At 38.6% G+C, this 23,658-nt stretch overlaps 1 protein-coding gene across 1 annotated transcript in view; it reads left to right on the top strand.

Moving 5' to 3' along the window:
- Window positions 1-18,964, top strand: part of EIPR1 (EARP complex and GARP complex interacting protein 1) — a 106,780-nt gene extending 87,816 nt beyond the window's left edge. Inside the window, exon 9 of the mRNA XM_051613957.1 lies at window positions 16,840-18,964. Coding sequence (XP_051469917.1) covers window positions 16,840-16,852 — 13 coding nt within the window. The 3' untranslated portion in view covers window positions 16,853-18,964. The remainder of the gene's footprint in view (window positions 1-16,839) is intronic.
- Window positions 18,965-23,658: the final 4,694 nt, after the last annotated feature.

Genomic DNA, 23,658 nt, shown 5'->3' with positions numbered 1-23,658 from the left:
TGTTCACTACGGCTTTTTTTATGTTTACTGCTTTTCCTTTTGCTGCTGTCTTTTACGATGGTTTTACAAATGCCATAGTTAGTGTCACTGACAGCATACTTAACACAAGTAAAGCAAGAGGGCATGATCTAAGCTTCAATAAAGCCTGAGTCTAACATGACTCTGGTCCTTGATCACAGTGATTGGCATGTTATTCTAGTTGTCTATAGCTTAAAGTGGTAATTTTATATTTTTTTCCTATCTAGTGAATGCTCTGGGTCCTGTTAATCTTTGTATTCTGAATATAGAATCTGTTTAGTCCTCTATAACTACAGTGTATGAACACATAACATTATATAATTCTATTTGCATAATACAAAACTGTAACAGAGAGAAAGAAGGATCCTCGCTGTAATAACAGGAAACAAAAGCATAAGGTGGTTTAAGTGATTTACTCGTGGTGTCTGTGGATGTGCCTGAAAATGTACTCAAGTCTTGAGATTCTGTCTGGAAACTCAGTTTTTAAGTCATACTTTTAAGCATTACAGAATCATTACATTCTGTTGATACTTATTTTTATATTTACTTCAATTTAGATGTTGAAATTAATACCATCATGATTATCAGGGAAATACCTGTTGGTCCAGTTTTATATTAGGTAAATGTAAAAGAGAGTAGTGAGATGGTTAGTACCCAGGTGTTACTTCATCTGAATTAGTTCAGCAGCCAAGATCATGTCCTTACCCAAATACAGTGTCAGTTTAGAGATGGAAACAAGCTGTCTTGTGTGCTTCATAGCTGGTTGTAGGTTGTGGAGCTGTTTGACATGCTCTGTGATCACAGTCCCATCAGTTTTTCTTTCACCCTTGGAGAACATAAAGATCAGCTCAAATGAACAGAACAGCAAGGCATTATAAGAATAAAACCTCTGCACTGTAATTCAGAATTAAATAGTCTTTCATGATCTATTCCTGCAAAGTGTGGTCAGTTACTGCTTCACCATGATAGCATGTGATCTTAAGTGTTGAGAAGGGAGTTTTAATTAAAAAAAAAAAAAAAGACTTCAGTGCATCTGGCAAGGGAAAAAAATTAATTTTGTTTAATTTTTAATCAGACAGCCTGAGACAACCACTGAGCACTACTTGGCAATTAGAATACTAATGAACTGCACACTGGGTTACCCTGTTTTTAAAGGACAGCAAACAATGCGCTCCTAGTTGAGGGATTCTATTTTGTCCCAGTAAAATCTTCACATATTTACCTTCTTACTTTGTAATAATTCAGGAAATGTTTGCCTTGTTGTCTTCTTTAAAAATCCCACCCTATGGTTAACTGTTTTTCAAATGCAATAAGCACAGAAAGTGGTAAGTGGCTTTCTTGAAAGCATTCTTCAAAATTATATAAACAATGTAAAACACTAACCTTCACTGTTTGGCACACCTTCAGTGCCTTAAGTGTTTTCTTTTTGTTTGTTTGTTTTCATTCTTCCTCTAGCATATTTGCAACTCTACCACTGTGCAACAGTTTGAAGTCATTGGTTTTCATGCTTTCTGTAGATACTGAAGTTGCTGGTTTATAGCACACAATTTCACAAAAGATAGGTTGAAGGAAGGAACAAATTGCCCATGCCTGAAGTGTTTATTTCTTATCACCTTTATAAGCAGCTACCTACAGCAAGGCCGAATGTAGTAGGAAATGCTTAATGAATTCAGATGAGTTCTGAAACATAAATTAAGTAGCCTCACCATCCATAGTAGCCATGTCATACCAACCTCATGGGAAATGGATATTTTATTGCCCCCTCTATGTCACATTGTTGAGCAGAATGATATAATTATACCCTATCTGGGGTGAAGGATTCGCACTAGCTCACCCTAAGACTCTCTTCTAGTTCCAGCTTTAAAGTTCATGGGGGCTGTAGCTGACTGTTCTGGGATGTAATCCTGTTGGATGTAATCATTTTGTTTGGTCTTCCAGCAGGCAGCTGCTGAAATGTGAACTCCGGCACTCCCCTGCAGCCTTGCCCCAAGGGTTGGCTCTAGGCACATGAGGTGTTGACGAGATCTCTGGAGCAGATGTTTGCTGAGGATGGCAAAACAGTTTAGAGGGGCCAACAGCTTCATGTAGTCTAGGGCCCCATAAAGCCAGGCTTGCTGCATCTCCTCTTGGTAGCAGAAGCTGAGTTGAGTCAAGGTATTATCACTAAGAGGAGGGAGGGAGGCTAGTCTTACCCAAAGTAGAGCCATTGACCTGCACCCCTCATAGCTCCAGCAGGGAGCAGAGCAACAAGCCTGACAAGCAGTGCTTTTGGTCCTCTTTTCAATTAGCTGTTCATTCTCTCCTCTTTCACTTCTCACAGCAGGATCTATCAGTAACCAGCACCTCAGGCTTTTGAGGCAAAATTCAGTTCTTTCTGCACTGCTGAGCTCTGCAGATTCCTGGTTTACCCTGATCCTTGTACTTGCTGACCTGCATTTGCAGTATCAACTTGGTCCTGCTCCAGCTCTGAAGGTGTTGCTGTGGGAGGCACAACCAAGTCTATAGCAGAAAATACCCTAACTGGTTCAAAAGGACACCAGCCAGGAACAGATGTACAAGACAGACTAATGTGTCCTGCCTTAAGCAGGAGTTATGCTATAGCCTCTGAGAAAGCAGCATGCCTGAACTTTGGCTCCAATGCAGAGCAAACAAGCTGAAGCCCAAATCTTCTAGGTCAAGCTGGGATATACCAAGCCAACAGCTGTCATTCTTAAAGGAGAATTTTGCTCACTGGTTGTGATTGTGCTTATGAGACAGTGGAAGGGAAGTTTTCTGTGAAGAACGGGCTGCTTAAATTTGATATCTTTTAAAGATTAATTTCAATCTTGCCTCTACTTTGCAAAAAGAGGGTGTGAGAAAATTCTGATCCATATCCTCATTCTGGTATTTGTTTCCAAAATACTGTGCTGAATTAAAATACAGTAAATGAAAGGAAGAGTTATTATATTTTAGTGTTTCTGTAAAACCTAAAACATAGAACTTTAAAAATTGAGTTGAAATCGGACCTCAACATTAAAAGTTTAAAATAACATGGGTCAATTTCTGTCATGCCAGTATGTAGAAACTGTCTGGCTTACATCTTTGTTCATATTTTTCCAACATTAAAAAAATAAAATCTTCATTTAAGAGCTTACATTGTCTTACAAATGCATTTTTCAGGGCAAGGGGTCTAATTTCTGTTAGGATTTCTCTTTGTACGATTCCTGATTCTGCAGGCTGTCATTGATTTTCCTGTTTCTTTGGAATGCACAAAAACATCTGTCCTTGTGGACCGAGGGAGAATTGGCAAGCGGTACTTTTGCTGAGAATAGTGGGTTTGTATTTAAAAAAAACAAAAGATACCTTTTTTTAACAGTTGGTTTGATGTGGAATCCAGGTTTTGTGGTAAAATACTTATGTATCAGTAGAAGCCCTTATTCTTTGGATACCCATAAAAACTTTTTTTAATTTGATTGGATAAATAAAGTTACATTGTGTTTTCATATCCTTTAGCTTTTTGCCCCAGCTGACATTAATCAGGAATAGAAAGTTACGTGAGCAGTCATTGTAGAGTAAGTGTGTTGTGCAGCTCGGTAAATTCTCATGCAATGAAGAACAGTTGTTGTTTTCTTTTAGTTGTACATGCTAACCAATTAAAAAAACTAATAGTTAATGAAGGAGAGACACATAATTAAATATGGGAAGTGCTGTTTTGGAATACAGAAGCACTTGGCCACGTGTTGGAAATAAAACTTTGCTAGTATCAGTAAATAAAGACCGCTGTGTTAGAAGTATTTAATATGTAGTATGAGGAACCTTTCTGAGATCTTGCCTGACATATGAGCAATTAAGCAGTGAAAGTGGGAGGTAAGGAGTAAAGAAGAAATTCTGAGAAGGATGTGGAGAATACCTTGTCCTCCAAAGAAGGTGTAGCAGCCCATGAATGATTGTAGAGGTTTTCATTGTGAGTTGAGGTCAGATGAGCAGGAAGCCATGCATTTTAAATAATATTAAACAAGCTCACTGGAATAAGAAGAGGAACTCCATGTTCCATTCAGCATCTTGGTTTTGCTACTGTGAATGCTACCATGTGAGATCTAGTGCATGATAGAGGTGGAAAAAGAGCCAAAGAGGTGGAAAACCAGTGTGCTGTCATGTCTAGGAGTTAATTTCTCATGCAAAGGCAATGTACCATCTCACTCCTATATGAGGTGGCTGCTCCTCTGGTGCAGGGATGTGAGGTAGGAACTGCTGTTTTCTTGGAAATCTGCTGAGCAGCTGCTTCTTTTCTCTGTGTGAGGTGCTAGCTCCTGTTAAAGTGCAACTGTTTACCTGAGACAGTAAAATATAACTTTGGTACTAAAGAGTGGATCGTGTGGCATATTGACATGTGCTGTGTTGCTGAGAGGCACAGAGCTCCCTGCCTCTTAGACAGCACTCAGTCTTCAGGTTGCTTGTTTGTCGCTACTTAATTCTCAGTAGTAAATGAATAGACACTGAATTTACATTAGAAAGTGTAGGAATTAGGGATTATGTCCCTTGATGCTAGTAGTCTGAGCAGGCACTCTGGCTTCGTTTTTGTGGGATTTTTTTAGTGAAGCTATAATAATATATTGAGGTACTGCACTGGGCAAAGCAAGGCAAGTAACATTTCCTTGTTTAGCAAGCTGAGACTAGCTAAATAATAGAGATGTTTCCCCTTTTCCTTCTCCAACCTCTGCTCTCTTCGCCATCAAAGTTACAGCGAAAGCAATTGCATGTTTGTTACTGCCCTGACCGCTGTGCTGCTCTGTGGTGATTTGTACTACTCTGTCATCGTAATCTGTTTTTCAGCCTTGCTGCAGTATATGTAGGTGAAAGCTGCCTGGCATGTCTGACAGTGTAGGACAAGCTAAAGGTCTTGTGGCTTACAAGTGGCAATTTTTATGGCTCATCAGAAGACACTGAAAAAGAGAACTTTTTATTTCTTAAAGTGTGCTAATCAGAGTAAGTGGAACAAAATAGCACAGCTCAGTGTTTTGTATTAGCAGTGAGTATAATTAATGAAAAGTTAGATTCAGTTGCCTGACTAGTTATAAGAAAATGATCTGAATGTAATTCCCTTTCTTGGAAAAAAAGGATTTTAGTTACTTGTACATAAGTAATTCTGAGCTGATGTGTTACAGAAATCTGTGTTACTCACAAAAAAAACAGTATTATCACAGTATACCTGAAGTAGCGGTCTCCTTCTTTGAAGGTGGTCAGCGGTTTAAAATCTCTCAAATTACCCTTTTTTTTTCCTACATAAATTAACTGTGATGTGTTACCTTAGCCTTTGGAAATCTGTCAGAAAGGAATTTGGTAGATTCCTCTTTTTACTTTAGAGGAAAAGTTTTCATAAACATACTTATGCACAAAATTACATGGGTATTTAAGTTATTAGTTATCTTCAGATACTTTTCATCATAGTGGTTCTTACTGTACTTTGTAAAGTAATTTTTTCTCTCCTGAAGGTTTGTCTGTTATTGGTGGTCTCTGTTTTTGCAAATGTATAAAAATTTGCCAGTGAGAAAATGCTCATTGTCAGCAAGAGTACAGTTCTTTCAAGGAGGTAACATATTATGAGAATTTATGTGTAGAAAAAAAGTAAACCTGCTACCTGTTGTCAAAATTGCACAGGCTTTTTTTGCTTACTAGATTTGTTTGGCTTATAAGGACAATAAGTGAATTGAAGCCATACATGGAAATTAAAAGTTTCTTGAGAAGTCTCAAGCAGACCTTGGCTAGTATATGACTAATTTTATACAAGAGAAAATGAACAAAATAAAGAGGGAGACTTTTTAGAAACATGTCTCTCTAATAACCATTCTAAGGCCTCAGTCAGATTATCTTCTGAATGGAATAAACAAACCTGCACTAATGTCCTGGTTTAAGCCAGGATGAAGCCAATTTTCCTATTACTGATTTTTTTAAATATTTTTTTTTTCCTTCAGTAAGCTTTCTTTTAACTAGTCACAGAGCCTTCCAACTAAGATTGGTAAGAGTGGAATGTTTTTCTAACTGCTGGGTCTTCAAGGTCACATCTTTACTGTCGTGGCTCAGACACTATGAGGAGATCTATGACCCCCCCCTCCCCCCCATAGGAGGCTGAGTTAGACAGACAGCAAAATTGGCCAGAGATATTCCATTCCGTGTATCTACATAAGCTCAGAGGAAGGTCAGAGATCACAGAAGACAACTTCCTTCCTGCTTCTTCTTTCCCTTCTCCTCCATCCATGGCTGGCATTCGGGGAGGACTCCGTCCATCCATCACCGTCGACCCCCAGGCTCGAGCTCTCCTGACCCTCATCACTCTGTGCTCTCTCCAGCAGCTTTGGGATTTTTCAGGACTCTTCCCAGCTCAGGAGATGCTGTGGGAGTTGCTGGGGTTGGGGGGAGGCAAGAGGCTTTTGCACGTATCTGAACACATTTGTATATAATTGTATATATTTTCTTATATCATTAGTGTTTAATTAAAGCTGTGTAGTTTAGTTTTCAATCCAGCCAAGTCTCTCTCTTTTTCTCTCTCTCCTTCCCTACCTAAGTGGGAGAGGGAGGGGATCGAGAGCATTGTTTTCGAACCTGAGTCAAACAGTGACAACTGCTAAGCAGCACAGTAGACTCAAAAGTTCATTCAAATACATCCAACTAAGGGATAGAAGTTACAATACCATATAAATATGATACAAACAATATAAACATAGTATTACATATCCTAATCACATCTCTAAATGTTATTTAGTAATGCTGAGTGAGACAGTAGTTTGAAGACTGAGACAGTATTCTTTTGTTATTAGGTTGGTTTCAGTTACTTTGCTTATTTCATAGATTTGTCTTAACAGATGAGGAGAATGATGAATTTGTAAGTAGCTAACATCTGATAAATACACTTAGATGCTACTGTCATAAAAACAACCAGCTAGATATAAAAGGCCTGATTAGCAAAGTCAAAACATCCACCAACTTCTTTTAAGAAAAGTTCCATGATGCTATTGGAAAATAAGAAAGAGTGATTCTTCATTGTTTGGAAAAAAAAATGAGCCAGATCTTTTAATTGAGGAGAGTGAAACTGAGTTTCAGGAGAGTGGAGCACATTTTCAATGCAATCAGGCCTTGCATCCAGAGATACATGCAAAGAAATGTAGCTGCTATCTTTCCAGTGACTCAGGCAGCAGTGTTAATAACTTCCAAGCACAGACAGCCACTACCTATTTCCAGAAAAAAAGCACAGTAATTGGAAACAATTAGGAGAGTACACACTGAATATGAAATAAGTTGAATGGTGAGACTGCTTGTGCTGTCTGATCTGTTTAATATTGCTGTGAGACCTGGAGAGAGCATATTCAGCCCAGCAAAATTCTTATCAGATGCTTGCGAGTGAGAGTGATATCACTTGACATCTTTAGTTTGCTTCCTCCTCCTGACCCTAAATGCAGCCAGCGATATTAGGAGGAGTAAATGTGGGGAGATCTGCAAGCTGTCTCCTTTCTTGTTATCTCGGTGTGAATATATAACATTTTTCCCTCTGTGCCTGTTCGTAATTGGGTGTAGGATGGCTGAGGAACTGAGGTTACCTCTGTTGTATGATCAGAGTCCAGTAAATCAACTGAACTTAAAGATACTTCAGAGGGAAGCTGAGAAAACAATGGATTTCAGTGTTGGGAATTTCAATTAACATTTCAGTCAAAAAATAGATTTGAATAGGAGGAAGATTTTCAAATGTGCCAGATTTATATAGTCATGGGAAAGAACTGGACTCTTTCTAGTGTATATTTTTGTTTTGTTATAAGTTTCCGAACACATCTCTATCAAAGGCTGATTTCCAGATTACTTTGTGAGTCTAAGGCTAATTGAAAAAGAAACCTTGCAGTATGAAAACATCCTCATCCTTTTGGATTTTTGGGGGGATTTTTTGGGGTGTTTCTGTAGTTATTTGCTGGAATGAAACTGTTTCTTAAAAGTTTTCAGGATTGTTGATAGCGCATATTATTCACTGAAGATGACTGAATGAAAAGGTGTTTTGGACCAAGCCACTTCTCTATTTAGGTAAGTTGAATAAGAAAATTTTAAATTCTGACTTTGATGACATACAAAAGCCCAGTGTCTTCTCTTTTAAACCATAGTAGAGAATAACTAGAGAGAATTCAGTGGTCATCAGCAAAACACAAAGCAAAGAACTTGGTGCCTAATGGTGGTTTTCAGAAGGCTGCTTGCTACTCAGACCAGTGGTGAGAGGAAAAACTAGTATGAGAATATCTGTACAGTTGTGATGGAGCATGTTCTAGTCTGATACATAATCATAGAGCAGTTTGGGTTGGAAGGGACCTTAAGGATCATCTAATTCCAACCCCCCTGCATCAGCAGGGACACCTCCCACTAAACCAGGTTGCTCAAAGTCCTGTCCAACTTGGTCTTGAACACTTCTGGGGATGGGGCAGCCACAACTTCCCTGGGCAACTTGTGCCAGTGCCTCACCACCTCGTAGTGAAGAATTTCTTCCTAATATCCGCTCTCTTCCAGTTTAAATCCATTACCCCTATCAATACATGCCGTTGTAAAAAGTCCGTTCACAGCTTTCGTGTAGTCCTTCTTCAGGTACTTGAAGGCTGCTATAAAATCTCCCCGGAGCCTTCTCTTTTCCAGGCTGAACAATGTCAGCTGTCTCAGCCTGTTTTCATAGGATAGGTCCTCCAGCCCTCTCATCATCTTTGTGGCCCTCCTCTGTACTCAGTCCAGCGAGTCAGTGTCCTTGTGTTGAGGGCTCCAGCGCTGGCCATAGTTCTCCAGGTGGGATCTCACAAGGGAGCAGAGTAGAGGGAAAGAATCATCTCCCTGGACCTGCTGCTCATGCTGGAAATGTTATGAAGGTGAAACCTCCCTTGACCTCCTGGCCATGCAGGAAAATGTTGAGTAGCAATTTGTTTACCTTAGGACTCTCATACCCTTCGGCAGGCACTTTTGGTGATGGCTGAATAATTGAGTGTAATTATTCTGGGAATCTCTGCCTGGAGGTTAGATTCCACCTGTCATGTCTTCTCTATAACTCATTTTTCCTTCTTTCCTATTCTTATCCCACATTATTTTGAGGTGCCATGGTATTGCTTGCTTGTGATGTACTCAGCATGGATGCCACGATGCAGAATGGTGTGCAAAATCTGAACTAAATATATTTAATTGGACATCTACCACAATTTTTTTGGGGATAGAATTCTTGAGGCTTAACAAGGAATCATATTGAATCTCCCTGACACTTGGAAATTATTTCAGGACAATTTTAATGAAATAAGAAAGCTTTGCTGGAATATCTGATCTTTGTCTACAAACTTCTTTGGCTTTTATATGTTCCAAGGATAGATGTTGACAGTTTCTCTGTTGAGTGTTCCGTTCTTAGCTCATGCTTTTACTTTTAAAGTGAATAAAGCATCTATATATTCATAAGCTATGCTACCATGGCCTTCAGCAAACATTGCAGTTGATTAAAACATTGGGCAGAGCAGGTTTATCTGACTCCAATTCAGTAGCATCCAGAGGTTATGAACCTCAGCTTATTAGGGCTGTATTAATGGTGTGATTAATGCTATAGTACTTCTCCCATCCAGTTTTGCAATGAAGGTTGACTTTCATAGCAACAGGCCATCATCAGGGGAAATTCTGGGGTAAAGTCTATTAATGAGACCCATTTTAAGGTTGGAAACTCTGAATCATATTGGAGATTCACACTTAGCAGTTAGAAGTGAACCCCTACTAGAAAACACATAAAGGTAAAAATGGATGTGGCATAAGTTTCAATCTGCTAAAAGAGCAAAACTGAAAGTATCTCTCTTCTTTGTTGTTTTTTTTCTGTGGTTTTTTTTTTCCTGCTTTTGCTTTTAAAGATGCAAACAGTCTTTAGCAGCATGTGGGACTACCACAACCATAAACCCGCTGTTTTAGAATGAAAAATCTTGAATCAGTGTCCATTGTACAACTTTATGCAGAGGAAATGTATGTGTGTGACAGGATACCCTTAAGAAAGGAGAAAGTAATTTGTTGTCTTGGAATAGACTTGGAGAAGCCACCCTTGTGCCCAGAGTAGGATCAATGTGTCATTTCTATTTTGCAGATGATCAGGGATGGAAAACTCTCAGCTTCCCTTGGTAATCTATTCCAGTGCTTCATTACTATTCTCAATGGAGTGGTTTTGATAAAGTCTATTTTGGATCTTTCTGGTTGGCATTTACAGCTATTATTGTTCTGTCCATCACTAGTATGGAGAACAGATTATTTTCTTCCTTTATTTCTTATTTTGTGGCTTAAATTTTCCAGCTCTGCTACTTCTTCCTTTTTTTAAAATGTTTCCTGTTAGTTCACAGCTTCCTTGAATATCTGGCACCATTGTGCACTGTCATGCTTGTGATTTCATAGACTGGAAACCCCCTGCAGGTGTGGTGGTTTTTTTGTGTTTGTGGGGTTTGTTTGTTTGTTTGGGGGTTTTTTGTGTGTGTTTGGTTTTTTTTCAACAGGTTTTTTTTCAACAGAACTGTTGCTAACTAGCTCTTCCATTTCTTAAATTTTTGGCAGAGTAATCACTGTCTCTCTGGCTTCTTAAAACCTGTTGGAATCTTTCTCCAGTCTTTCAGTATAATTGCAATGCCTCTTACTGTCAGGAATATTTATTTCTATCTATCATCTAGGTTAAGAGACACACTGAAAAGGATTGGACCCCGGACAGACCCTTTGAAGCACCACTCAATACATCTTTGTATTTGACAGTGAAACATTGGTCCTCCATGGGTACAGTTATTTAATTTCTATTTTCAAATTTCAACACGATTAATGAAGTCAAGATGTATGACAATTACTCCTCCTCTGCTAAAAAGGCCTATTAGCCACGCACAGGAAGAAATTGGATTGTTCCATCACTTAGTTCTTACCAAATCTATACTGATTGCTACTTATGCTTGTGTTATCATATAGCTGCACACAATGGTTTGCTTTATCCAGAAGCATTCTCAAATCTGAAGTTCAGCTTGTGTTGTCTGTGGTTTCCCAGCTCCTCTTTCTTCCCATTCTAAGCACAAGCAATAAACTTGCCCTTTCACCCATCTTCCATGAAACATCATAGAGCTGCTGTCAGTTCTCACATCTGTTCAACTGTTTTATTTATATATCTTAGCTGTTGTTTATTGGCCAACTAAATTTGAAAACTCTAATTAATCTAATAACCTCTGTTCTCAGTTGAGCTCTGACTTTTGTTGCTACTAATTCTGCTTGACACCAATAGATTTATTTTGTAAAGATTAACACAAAAAGTCATTAAACCCTCTGGCTTTCTCTGCATCCTCTCTGCATCCTCTCTGAATAGCTGGCTAATGTAGTCTTTCTAGTTGTGAAGGCTGATATCTGCTTTGTTTATTTGTTCACAGCTTGCTGCAGAGATACTTTATGTTGTGTTTAGTAGCTCATATGGTTCCCGTCTTATGGCTGCTTGTATTTGGAATCATATGGAACTCTCTGGAGAGGGAGATTGCTCATTTCCCAGGAACATGCTTGGGAGGGACATTTGTGGAAGGTATAGGCTGTGGCAGCTAGGTTTTAAATTAAGAGGATGAGAGACTTCTAAGACAGCTAGGTAACAGCCAGGAGAAGGCTGGACTATTTATACACCTAGAAAGGGCATAGTGGCTGCTGGATTGGAACAAAACAAGAGGAAAAACTTCATCTGTAAGGACATGGTAAGGAGAAAGTAGCTTCATTTTCAAAGCTTTTTACATCTGTTTTATTTGACCAGTCTGAGACTTTTTGCTACTTCAAAAATTATGTTGTTCTAATTCATGTTTGGAGATTGCAAGTACTTTGGTGTTTTGGTCTTGAAGGGCAGGTTATGGTCAGATCCACTTCAGAACTGTGCCTGACCTGGTCTCCACTCAGCTGTGATCACAGGGTTCCTTTGTTTCTTATGGTCATGTTTTGTGTCTTGACCTTTTTTCTTGTGCTCCAACTGCTTGTGCCATTTTTCTATACTTTTCTTAGGTGATCTGACCTAGTTGGTAAGATTCTTTTGTGTGTTTGAGGTCAATGAGAAAGTAATGATTTAGCAAGGCTAGTCTCTGACAACACTTCTGTCCTTTTACTTGGAGATGGGCAGAATCTGTTGTCTGCAGAATTTATTCTTTCCCATGCTGCCAGCTCTATTTTTTTTTATTTTTTCCCTACACTGCTTGGTTTCAAGAATGAAAGATCAGAAATTTCCTCAGGGTTCAGTCCCAACTTTCTTCAGGATGGAGTACTAGAGTAATCCCTTGCTCTTAATCTCACGGCTTCTGACATTGTCTAGCTTTCAGATGATACTAGCAACCAGCTTCTTCCCTGTGCAATTGCCAGGTTATTCTTTTGCTACTGGCTTGAATTCTTTATAATTGTCTGCATTGTTTATTATATCGGCCTTTGTATCCTTTGACATCCTTGTGATCTCAGATGTATCTCTGACTGTATCCTTTAGCTTTCCTTCTTGCTTCCTGAAATTTTATATCAGCAGGTGTCATTGAATCAGACATCTCCTTTCGAGCCTTCACTGGAGCACAAATGAAAGTGTCTCTTCTGTCAGGTGCAGTTCAAGGTACTCAGAGCATGGCTTACAGCTGCAAGCAGACACAGAACATGTAGACGGTTATGGTGGAACTGCTAATCTTCTTTGGTCTGTGTATTTTAACCTTTATCAATTGCTCTTTATATCCCCTCAGGTTTTTTTTTTCTATTTATTGCACAAACGTATCAGGCTATGAAAAGTAGTAATAAGCTAGTGTTAGTTGCCAACTAGTAAATTTCCCATCTTCTCCACCTACGAACAAACAGCCCTTCTGTACTGAGCCCTACCTGCTTGTATTTTCAAGAAGAAAATCTGCAATAAAAGAAAAGATCTGACTCTTATCAGTGAAGAAGGACATAGAAAAGTTCAGTTTAGAATGATGTGTAAATAGACTAATGTCTTCTGAATGTTCCTTTGTGATCTTGGAAGGAAACTGCCAGGCATAGAAGAACATATTTAGACTTAGAACTGGGTTATATTATAAGAAATGTTACCTCCATTACTATTACAAGACACTCAAGCAACATGTAAAAGGCATTTACTGTGCAGACTCTTTATGTGTTGAAAACAGTTTGTATTCACTGTTGTGAAGTGCAAGATTGTTTGGTAAATTACCAAGGATTTAGAAAGTACTCAAGATATAATCTGAAGCAAATTTGGGAAAATAAATAAATAATCTATTACCATGATGTATTTTTAAAGTATATAGTTTATATTAGTGGTGTTACTTATTGCAGGAAGATACTGAAGCAGGGGTCAGAAGCATATTACATTGCTGTAGGAATAATGGGAAAATTCTCACTGGATAAATTCCTTTTCTTGTGTCAGGACATAAACAACTGTTAATTTGGCTTAAGATAAAATATCTCTACAAGGTATGGTTTTATTGTGTCCTTCTCTGAATGTCTGATACCAGTGGATGTGCAAGACAGTATTTAATTAGATGAATACTGGTTGTCATCTGGAGTGACAGTCTGTATTTTGGTTAATATTTCCAAAAATGTGTAGAGAAGTTGAAAATTACACAAGTTTTGTCCCGATCTAAAATTTTACACAAATTTTATTTTCTGGGTATTTTTGGGGTATGTTCATATGAAGTCCAGAGTAAGAAATCAGCAGGAGTGAACAGAAGTTGGCAAAGCTGAACATTTTCATAGTAAATTGTGTGGCTGTGAAAATGATGGATTTCATGGATTATTTTCTTTAGTGTAGGAACAGCACTAATTGTAGTTTGCCACCAGTGTTAAACTAGGATTTTGAATTTAGCCTGTGGCAGTGTAACAAGAATTTATGCCAACTTGCAGCACAGTGCAGCTGTTGAAAACCCCCACTCTAGCAGGAGCCTTGAAAATGTATGAATGCAGAGCTTCAGCTCTGTTGATCTTCTCTGAAAAACATTGGAGCAGATTCTATTCTAATGTGTGCCAGTATAAACCTAGAATTTCTTCCGTGATGACTGCTGAACAGTTTTCATCAATGCAAGTGAAGTAGTGGCTTTGTTGATGAAAACAGGCATGGATTTATGGAGAAGGGAAAGGACTAAGAAGGCTAAGCTGTCCAATTAGCATCAAACAGCCTGGCACCCTCCCTTTAAATTGGAACTGTGTCTGTCCCGGAGTGGCAGTAACCAGTGTAGCAAGACTATAGTAATGCAGGAGTGCCTCAGTCCCAGTACTGCTTTGCATAATTCTCTTAAATGATTCAAAAGTATATGTGACTAGCTTTATAAGCAGCACTTTGATAGGACTTGGGTAGTACTGTAACTAGAATTACTTCCCTGTTGAAGACCTTTATTTTTGGTACCTATTGTGATATGCTCCCCAGAAGGGAGCTCTAGAGGTCATCTAGCCTAACCTCCTGCCCAGGGCAGGACTGACTTCAAAGTTAGATGAGATTGCCGAGGTCCAGTACCAAAAGTTCTCATGGGTGGGCCAGTAATCCCAGTCTTCATTTTTTCTTACCTTTTTTCCTTTGAAACCTGGAAATCAGCTTTTGTTGAGTTCCCATTTTGGAATTACCCTCTGAGCTGGTTGTAAACTCCCGAAGGATACAATTCCAGTAGTCAAATTAGGTGCACCTTTGGGGTATCATGTAGCACTGAGGGATGCCCTCCATAGGCATGGCAAGTCAAGCATGTTCTGCTTTCTTAGGAAAAAATGCTTTTCATAACATTTTTCATTTCATTTTGTATTTAAACATTGCTGTAAAACGTATAATGGTACAGAGCGAAGCTGTAGGTTTTCTCTGTTTAGTTTCTGTTTCCAGGCAAGGTGTTTATCTTAGAGACTAATGGCAGGCATTTGGAAAAAGCCAAAAGCAATACTATGAGTATGTCCATGGGACAAGATAGATGTCAATAAGAGAGAACTTAGATTTTCAACATATTCCTTCACCCTGTTTCATCTTAGTCTTCAGAAGGCAAGACTGTAGTTTCAGATGCTCAGCTAAATCTGGGGAAACAAACATACTTCCTACAAAGCTAAGAAAATGCACATTTTGGGGTCAGTTATGTTTCATCTACAGGTGAAAAAGTTGTTTCTTGCCATGCAGCTTTATGGTTTGCGGGTACTACTGTGAATATCTGGGTGGCATTCTGTGATCTAGCTTGTGATTTCAGCAAGTTTGTTTCAAGGACATTTTGTCATTTAAGCTTTAGTCAATTCCAAACCCAGACTTCAGGGTTTTTTGTTGTTTTTTTATAGTAGAATTCCTGATTTTCAGCCTGTGTTTGAGAACTGCTCTTTCTCGGTCATTCTTACAGACACTTGTGAGAGTGCCAAGTACTCGGTTTCTCAGGAATGAATTTTACAAAGATATCTGCAGTGACTTTTTTTTTTTTTTCCCCCCTTGATATTAAGGCTATCCTATTCTGCTCCACTGCAGCAGCACATTATAAATTGCTTTCATATAACCTATGTTTCCCACTGAGGTGCAGATGCTTTGGATTCAGGAACAGCCCTGTAGAGATGAAGCTTTCCTAAGAATTTTTATTTCTATTAAAGCTTACATTGTTAATATTTTTAGAAAGGCTTTTCAACTTATGTTACAGAAAGTATACTTTCCTGAGTAGATGAGGCATGTTACCTCTCTGTGGGAATCCTTCCTGTGTCATAGCCAAAAATGGCAGTTTAAAATCTTCTATTTGGACTTTGTTACATTAGGCAGAACCTTGCAATGCAAAAACCCGGATGTTTTAATGCATTAAAAATTACTCTGTTGCATACCCTTAGCCAAATTAATTATTTGGTAGAATGTTTGTGGTGAAGCAGCAGTTAATAGAGGAGTGGCAGATGTCATACACAGAAGTGTCCATTTTGCTATGGTGCTTTATGGTCTGTTGTGACAGCTAAATGAAGCAGCTCAACAGCTGTCAGCATGTTAATGTTTTGAATTAAATAAACACACTCGGAATAACTTTCCTCTGATTTTTCAAGATGTAATGACTTTGAAAGCAGCTGTGCTTCTTTGCAGATGAAGTTTGAAGTGTTTTGTAAGTGATGTCCAGACAAAATGAGTAGCAGCATTGGACTGTGAGGTAGAGCAACATGTTTTAGTTTCTTAGAAACTGCGTAACGCTGAACCTCAGCAGGTCTTCCTTAGTCTAAACACCAGATTTAAAGAAGAGTTGTAGTGAGATAAATATTCTTCTTCCTTTGCTTTCTAGTCTTTAATAAACATAGAGAAATAAGCATTAGAAAAGATAAGCTTATAACTTGTGAAGAGTGAGGAGACAAATCAATCAAAAAGGCTGGACACATATAAACATAAACCAAATATAACTTACGTTAATTTCTGTTCAATCCAATCCAGAAGACTCAGGGCTGATGCATGATAATTTAAAATATTTCTGTTTAATTTGTTTAGTTGGGCAGTGATTGCTTTATAATGCAGTCAGCTGATTCCCAAGAAATCTGTTTTGTCTGAGTGTTTTCTTGATTGTCTTCCTGACCTCCACTATTTTGGAGCTGTGGTGCCTCATGTGGATGCAATATATGGACAGATTCTGCTGTGTGTGGCTGACCAGTCCTTGATTGCTTTCAAGTAGCTTATCAATTTCATGGGACCTGAATAATCCTTTATTGTTATCAAAAATACAGCCAGTGGGATTCTCTTTGGTGTGATACTTCTCATGCTTGGCTGTCAAGTTGAGTAGGGGCATACTGTTCAGCACCAGGGCTGCTGGAGAACAATGAGATCAATTATCATTGTAGTTTTCACCTCTCCACCTTGAGTTCCTGCTACTTTTTTTCTCCAAGTGTCTGCATCTGACTGTGACTGGCTGGCTCTGTCACCAAACAAGAAACACACGGGACACCCAAGGTCTACACCATTCACCCAGGCTTGCAGGAATGAACGAAGGTTTACCATCATCAAAGCATCTTAAAAGTTGGGAAGAAGCATATGTGATGGCATCTGAGGAACCACAAGAGCTGCATCTTGAACTGTATCTGTGGATGGAGCAACGACCACTTATTTCTTGACACTCTCTGCCATTTCCAGTATTTATTTATTTTTTTAAGAGGGCAAGCATGGACTATTACTGAATGTCTTATCCTCCTGCTCTGTCCTCACTTGTTCAGCAAAGAGAGTGGAAGCTTAGTGAACTCCTTTGAGAAATGCATCAGGACCATGGAAGACTGGAGAACTTGCCTGGGTCTTGCCTGGGAACTCTATAAGAAATAAATTGTTGTAACTTTTTCTGTGTTAACCCTGGGAGCTTTCTTTAGGAAAGGTAAAAGCAGCAACTTGTTTTCCGAAGTCTGATGAGGCCATTGGATGGTGGTAGCGTGCCTATGATGGCAAAATATCTTTGCATTTCTCCGTTTTCACTTTTTTCCTCTCCTAAATTATTGCAGTACTGACATCAATTAGCAGGCAGGCCATGAGGCCTTGCTCAGTGAGCTTTCAGCATGCCTCTCTTCTCTCCAGTTTCTCAGACCAGAGGTGCCCCTTCCAGTTCTCATACATCTGTCCTTCCTCTTTGCTCTGATCAAATGTGGCTGTTCTCAAATAATAAAAAACATTGTTTTAATATTATGGAGAAGATGGAAAAGAAGCTGACCAAAGCCCAAGGTGGACACCCTGGTTGCAGGTAAATCAAATATGTAGCTTTCAGAACAGTGCCAGTGTCAACAGGGAAAAAAATTCTCCATACAGGTTCACTGTAGGATATTCTTGGTTCAGTGGTGGGCTGCTCATTTCAGAAGAGTGTGAGGCAGTCTGCTCAGCCCTAGTCTCTGCAAGCAGTTGAAACACCAACTTGAGTTTCATAGTAAAGGTACATTCGTATGTAGTTTAGTAATCTAGCACTCAGGGATATCATTATGCATCTTAAAAGGAATTGAGAGCATATGTTGCCTTCCTTTGTTGTATTAAGAATGAGTAAGATCAACATAGGGCACTTCAACTTAATTCACCTCAAACAGGGTGGTCTGAGTTTGCTTTGTTGGGGTTTTTTTGGGGGGAAGGGAGATTTTTTTTCGGTGGCATTTGGTTTGTGGATTTTTTTTTTTTTTACATTTTCTTAGCAAGTTTGGGCATTGACAGCCGTTAAGTCAAGTTAGTAAAATATGTGGAGGACTAGAGCATCTAAAAATCAGATCCTTAACCTGTTTTCATGACTGTCAGGGTTTCTGAACAGGTTTTGATGCCACAATAGAGTAAGTAGATGGCCATTAGTTTTTTTTGAGCTTGGAAGCAGCTCTGATCACAGTATTTCTGACAAGTTTCTTTTTCATGCTCACCCTTAAATTCTCATTCAAGCAAAAGCCTGGCATGTAGATATCTTAATTTATATTTTTGAAACCTCCAAAAATCTGTTGCTTGCAGCTGCCTTTTTCAACTCCATAAGCAGATTTCCCCTTGAAAATACTCTGTTGCCCTTTTTACCCATAATAAATTAGTTTTAATTACTGTTTTTGTAGGGATTGAGTCTCTTTCAGGGTTTGATTAATAATTTGAAATTGGGTAAATAAATGCAATCTCTATGTCAATAGAAGGCAAAGGAAGATTAAAAAGTAAGGTGCTACTCCTGTAGCTTTACAACAATAGAATAAAAAATGGAATAATGAACTGTAAATGTATCTAATTACATAAATAATGCATTTGTGTAATTGTCTAGTAGGGGGATGCTAATGAATCAATTATTTTTAATTGTAGGATGCTTGATTGTTTCAGAAATATATTTGATTGTAATCAAGAATCAATTAAATGTTGGTAGTAATTGTATTTCTCAATTTTAATATATATTATGGTTTAGAAACATTTTCAAAAGAGGAAGTATTAAAGAAGTAAAGGAGTGGTTTATGTTCATACTATTGAGCTGATGGGGTGGTGCTTACTGTAATGGTGTACAATTAAAAAAACACATCTATGTTCTTATCTTTGTTTCTGATCTCATCTGATCTGTGAGGATAAACAAGGGTTTACACTTGCTCAGTATTCATAACACTTAGCTCGCTGTATGAAGCAGGCTTTGATAGAAACCAAGTGCCCCCATGTGAGACTCTTTCAAAGGTGTGAAACCTGCAGTCCTGACCACATCATAAAAACAGTGCTCTGCACAGCAGGGTGATGTTCCCCAAATGCCCTGGCAAGCAGTCAGCCCTAGATATGCTTTGTCTCCTGTATTATTTTTGGGTTGTAGAGTTCCAGGAGAAGTTATTCTTCTTGCAAATAACACTACAACTAATAATTTTAATTTGAAGGAACTTGGTGTACATGATGCCTTCCTGTGACTCTGCTGGCTCTACAAATATCAAGGGCAAACAACTAATCAAAGTCAATAAGGCTCTATAAATTACTATTGAGCTGACCAGGTTGGTGAAAAGGGCTTTGTTTTAACATAGACCTTCCTTTTGGTATCAAGTGCAGATGTTTTGTTAATGCTGAACCTTTTTTGGTCTCTGTAGAAAAGGCCAGTTTTGAGGCTAATTACACTGTGGGTAGCAGGACAGATTGTCTATTAACTGTCTGAAGTACAGACCATGTATATGGTTCATGTTTCTATGGGTTTATGGGTCCTGACCAGCTTGTGTGCCCAGGGAAAACTGAAATCTTCAGCAAAGAGTAGGTAAAGCACAGAGCTTCCTGCTAAGGGAAGCTTTTTAAGGACCTGTGATCTACTTCTACACTTACATGAGAAGAAGCATTTTTTTGGCAAATGTGCAAAATATGTAGATGGTAAATATGGAGAGTGCCATCTACTGACATGTAAGGGGACAATATATATGTGGCATTGCCCAGAAATGTGCTGAGTCGATAAAGTTGTTGTTATGTTTCAAATGGCTTCATAGCTGTAGATACAAGCCTGAGTCTAGTCTGGGCTCCTCTTTCCATGAAGGGATGAGTCAAGCTGACTGATGTAATCTTGGTATTTGTAAAAATGTCCTTGTAACCAAAAGCCCAAGATTGACATACAGAATTTCAATGGGAAGGAGGTGGGTTGTTTGGGGGTTTTTTGTGGTGTTTTCTTGTTGTTTCTTTTTTAATTACTATTTTAAAGTAAATTGAGACATTCAAAACCCTCGTGGACACGTTCCTGTGTGATGTGCTCTAGGTGACCCTGCTCTGTCAGGGGGGTTGGACTAGATGATCTTTCGAGGTCCCTTCCAACCCCTAAGATTCTGCAATTCTGTGTAAAATCAATTGGAAAGAATCTGAACTGGTTATTTTCTGAAGCTTTCTGGCCTCCTGTCACTGGTAAACTGTGCCTTATCCTTAGGTCTTTTGCTGGATGGGCTGTGTAGGAGGTGCAGAAGTGGGAACCTGAGTCACCTTCCCCTTGTTTTTTTTCCTGAGGAAACTGAGTGTTGAATTCTCATTTTACCATGGAGAAGTGCTCTATTAGACAATATCTGACTATCACTATAAATGCTCCTTGCTTTGACAAAGAGAAATTATCAAAATTATTTGCTTTCCTGCCTGTGGGGGCTAATTATTTGAGTAGTGAGTTTCTGAACTTCAGGATGAAAAGAGTAATTTACTTTTTTTTAATTATTATTATTATTCCTAGCACTGTTTTCTGAACATAAACGGTGTGTTTGGTAAAGAGAGCACAGTAAAGTAAAAGGAAATTTTAGACTTCTCCCCCACCACCTTTGAATACACCAGCTTCCTGCTCAGAAAAGGTTAAAAAGACAAATCAAATGCTAGGAAATGTTAGGCTAGGAGTGAAAAGCAGAACAAAGAGCATCATTATTCCACTGTATAAATCCACACATAAACCACTGTGATATGTTATATCTGGAATGCTGCACACAGCTTTGGTCTCCCTGCTTAAAAAAAAATGTTACATAAACTAGAGAAGGGTAACAAAGATGATCAGGAGTTACGGAGATGCTACTGCACTTGAGAGGGTCCCACAAAAACACAGAAGAAACATGTTTTTTCTCCACTGCTCACACTAGAAGCATTGATAGGCAACAAAATTTTAAAAGATGTTACTGTGCACAGATGGAATTGTGAAATTTGGTGCCACAGTATAATCTGAAAGCCAAAATAATGGAATTAATGAAGAATTCATGATTAGTACTTTGGCTGTTGAACATGGCCACAGTTGCAACCTTAGACTTGGAAGGTTTGGGTTTTTTTGACAATCAACCGTGCACATCCAAGAAGGATCACTTTATTCTCATCCCATTTCTTAATATTATACTACAGCTAGGGCCTACTGGGCGTAACAGGATATAGATTAATAAGCCAGGTAGGTTTTTAGTGTAACCCAAAGTAGCAGGAGGCAGAAGGTAGTACCTTGCCTCTTACTATGTGCCTGCAGATTCATGCCCTATTTTCTGTCCAATCTGTTTGTGCCCCAAAGAGCTGAATAATTTTTGCACAGGTGCTACTGAGTGTCATTTGAGATGACTGGTAGGCTCTGCTCAGGGTATCCTTCAGGAAAGAACAGAGATGTACCTGTAACAGGATTTCTGACTTCACTTTGTAACACAGGTGCCTAAAATAACTAGGGACTGCAGTGAAAATCTTTCAGATTCCCAAGGCATTTATTCACTATATCCTTTAATTATGAACCAAAGACAATATTCTTCAGTTCATCTGTAAATATCTCTTGAGGCTACTTGTCAAGAGAATTTATTCTGGCTTTTCCAGCTCAAGTGATCTATTTCTATTATAAGATAATATAACATAAACATGTCACTAATCATGTGGACATGTGTGTATGTAAGTAGGCTACATAATTTCCATTATGTTTGAAGTGGAAAATAATATACTAAATTTGAAAACTTCTGCAGTTGGAACTGCTCCAGATGGCCTCAGTTTCTTCCCAAGTACCTGCCTGCCTTTCAGACATGGTATGCCAGCCCCCACATTTCCGTAAAAGCTTTGGCAGTCAAAGCAATTTTCTTTGTTAATAATTTTAACCATGTAATTTGCCTCATATTGAAAGTCGCCGTTGGCCCATTCAACAAATAACCTTCAAAAGGAGAAGTAACTCTTTCCTTCTGTCTCCGTTGCTTTCTTTCCTTCAGCAACTTTTTTACTATTGAGGTGATGCCAAAAGGGTCCTGATTGAGGAACAATATATATGTGTCATCTTTGAGTATATGAAAGAAGAAGACCAAACCAGATAAAGGTTTTCATTCTAGTCAATTAGCAAACCTAGCAATCATGCCAGCTTCCTAAATTGGTTGCCAATTACATTCTGCAATCTCTGCTTCCTAGAATATAGAAATGCTTGCTGATAACCTTAGCAGGGTTCCTCTTGTGGTCTTAACACTCACATTTAATTTCTGGGATCATTCTTTTGAATTTTTATCCAGCTTGCAAGCAAGCTAGGCTCAGAATATCTGTTGAGGATGGTTTCACTGAAGACACTGGCTGAAAGGTGATACATCTGAGTCTTGAGACCTTGCACCTGGAGATGGAAACATTGCACTGATATCCTTTTTGGGTTTTTTGTTTGTTAAGTGAAGGTGCCAATCTAGTGTGAAGAAACACTCTTAAAAAAAATTAATTCTCTGTGATTGAAATAATCTGCTTGAGAATGGCAGTTGGATTAGAGATCTCAGTCCCTTCAGTGCTACAGTGCTACACCACTAGTCCAGGAGGTCACACTTTGGCAAACACAGAACTCATGCATTTCTTTCAGTGATAATACTGTCAGCTCCAATTTACAGCAGTCTGGTTTAATGCAGAGCTTACCAATAATTTGTAGTGATCAGACAATCAATGAGATTTAGTGTTCGCATTCTGAATGAACAAGTGAGGGTTAGGTGGCCTCCTGGGGATTACTTTCTCATCTTTGGTTGCAGTCACTCAGAATCCTCAAAGTTGAAGCTCTAATTCATTGTTATAATTTTAATTTTAGGATGTAAAAACCCAAACACTTAATGTTTTTAAAGTCAGCAACCGATTAAAGTAAATTCAAGATACTGTGTCGGTGATGGAATTTTATCCCCTTGTTTTTTAGCCTTACAACTGTAAGTGAACCTTGACTAATGGCCTCTGTTGTTAGCAGCAGTGTGTGGTTGTGTGGCAATCTTTCTTAAGGGCTTTCTTTCCCCTGTGGGGTGACCTCTTTCCTTGCTTGTTGAGATAAAATCTTCAAGATTCTTGACCTGGTCTGATGGAGGTGGAAACTGAACAGCAGTTTTAAAATCAGTAGTCTCACCATGAGCAATAAAAAAATTGGTGAGTCTCCACACATATCATGCCTTGAATAAATAAATAAATTAATGCCTCCACTGCACTCAAAACCCAGCCATGGCTTTGGCATCTTCTGGCATAGAGACATTTAATGCAAACTGTTGAATTAAAGAGGTTTTTTCCCTACCCCATATCTAATTTTTTATGTTCAATACTGAATTTGTCCAAAAAAGCCCTTATTCAAAGCAGCAAGGCATGAAGAAAAAATTACTGAGAGTTTCAGTGAGAACACTGTCATACGAAATCATGGAGGAAAAAGAGCCAGCAGCTGTTACTGTGTTACTAGAAGAAAAACCGTTTCACAATGAAACACCAGGATAAGACAAAGGAAAATATGTTTTAGCTCTCCTAGGCTGTCGAGTTTTTTGTTGTTTTTTTTGGTTGTTTTTTTTTTGTGTGTGTGTTTTGTT

The sequence above is a fragment of the Apus apus genome, chromosome 3 (genome assembly GCF_020740795.1).
Source record: "Apus apus isolate bApuApu2 chromosome 3, bApuApu2.pri.cur, whole genome shotgun sequence".
NCBI lineage: Eukaryota > Metazoa > Chordata > Aves > Apodiformes > Apodidae > Apus > Apus apus.
This window is presented reverse-complemented; position numbering and strand designations above follow the sequence as displayed.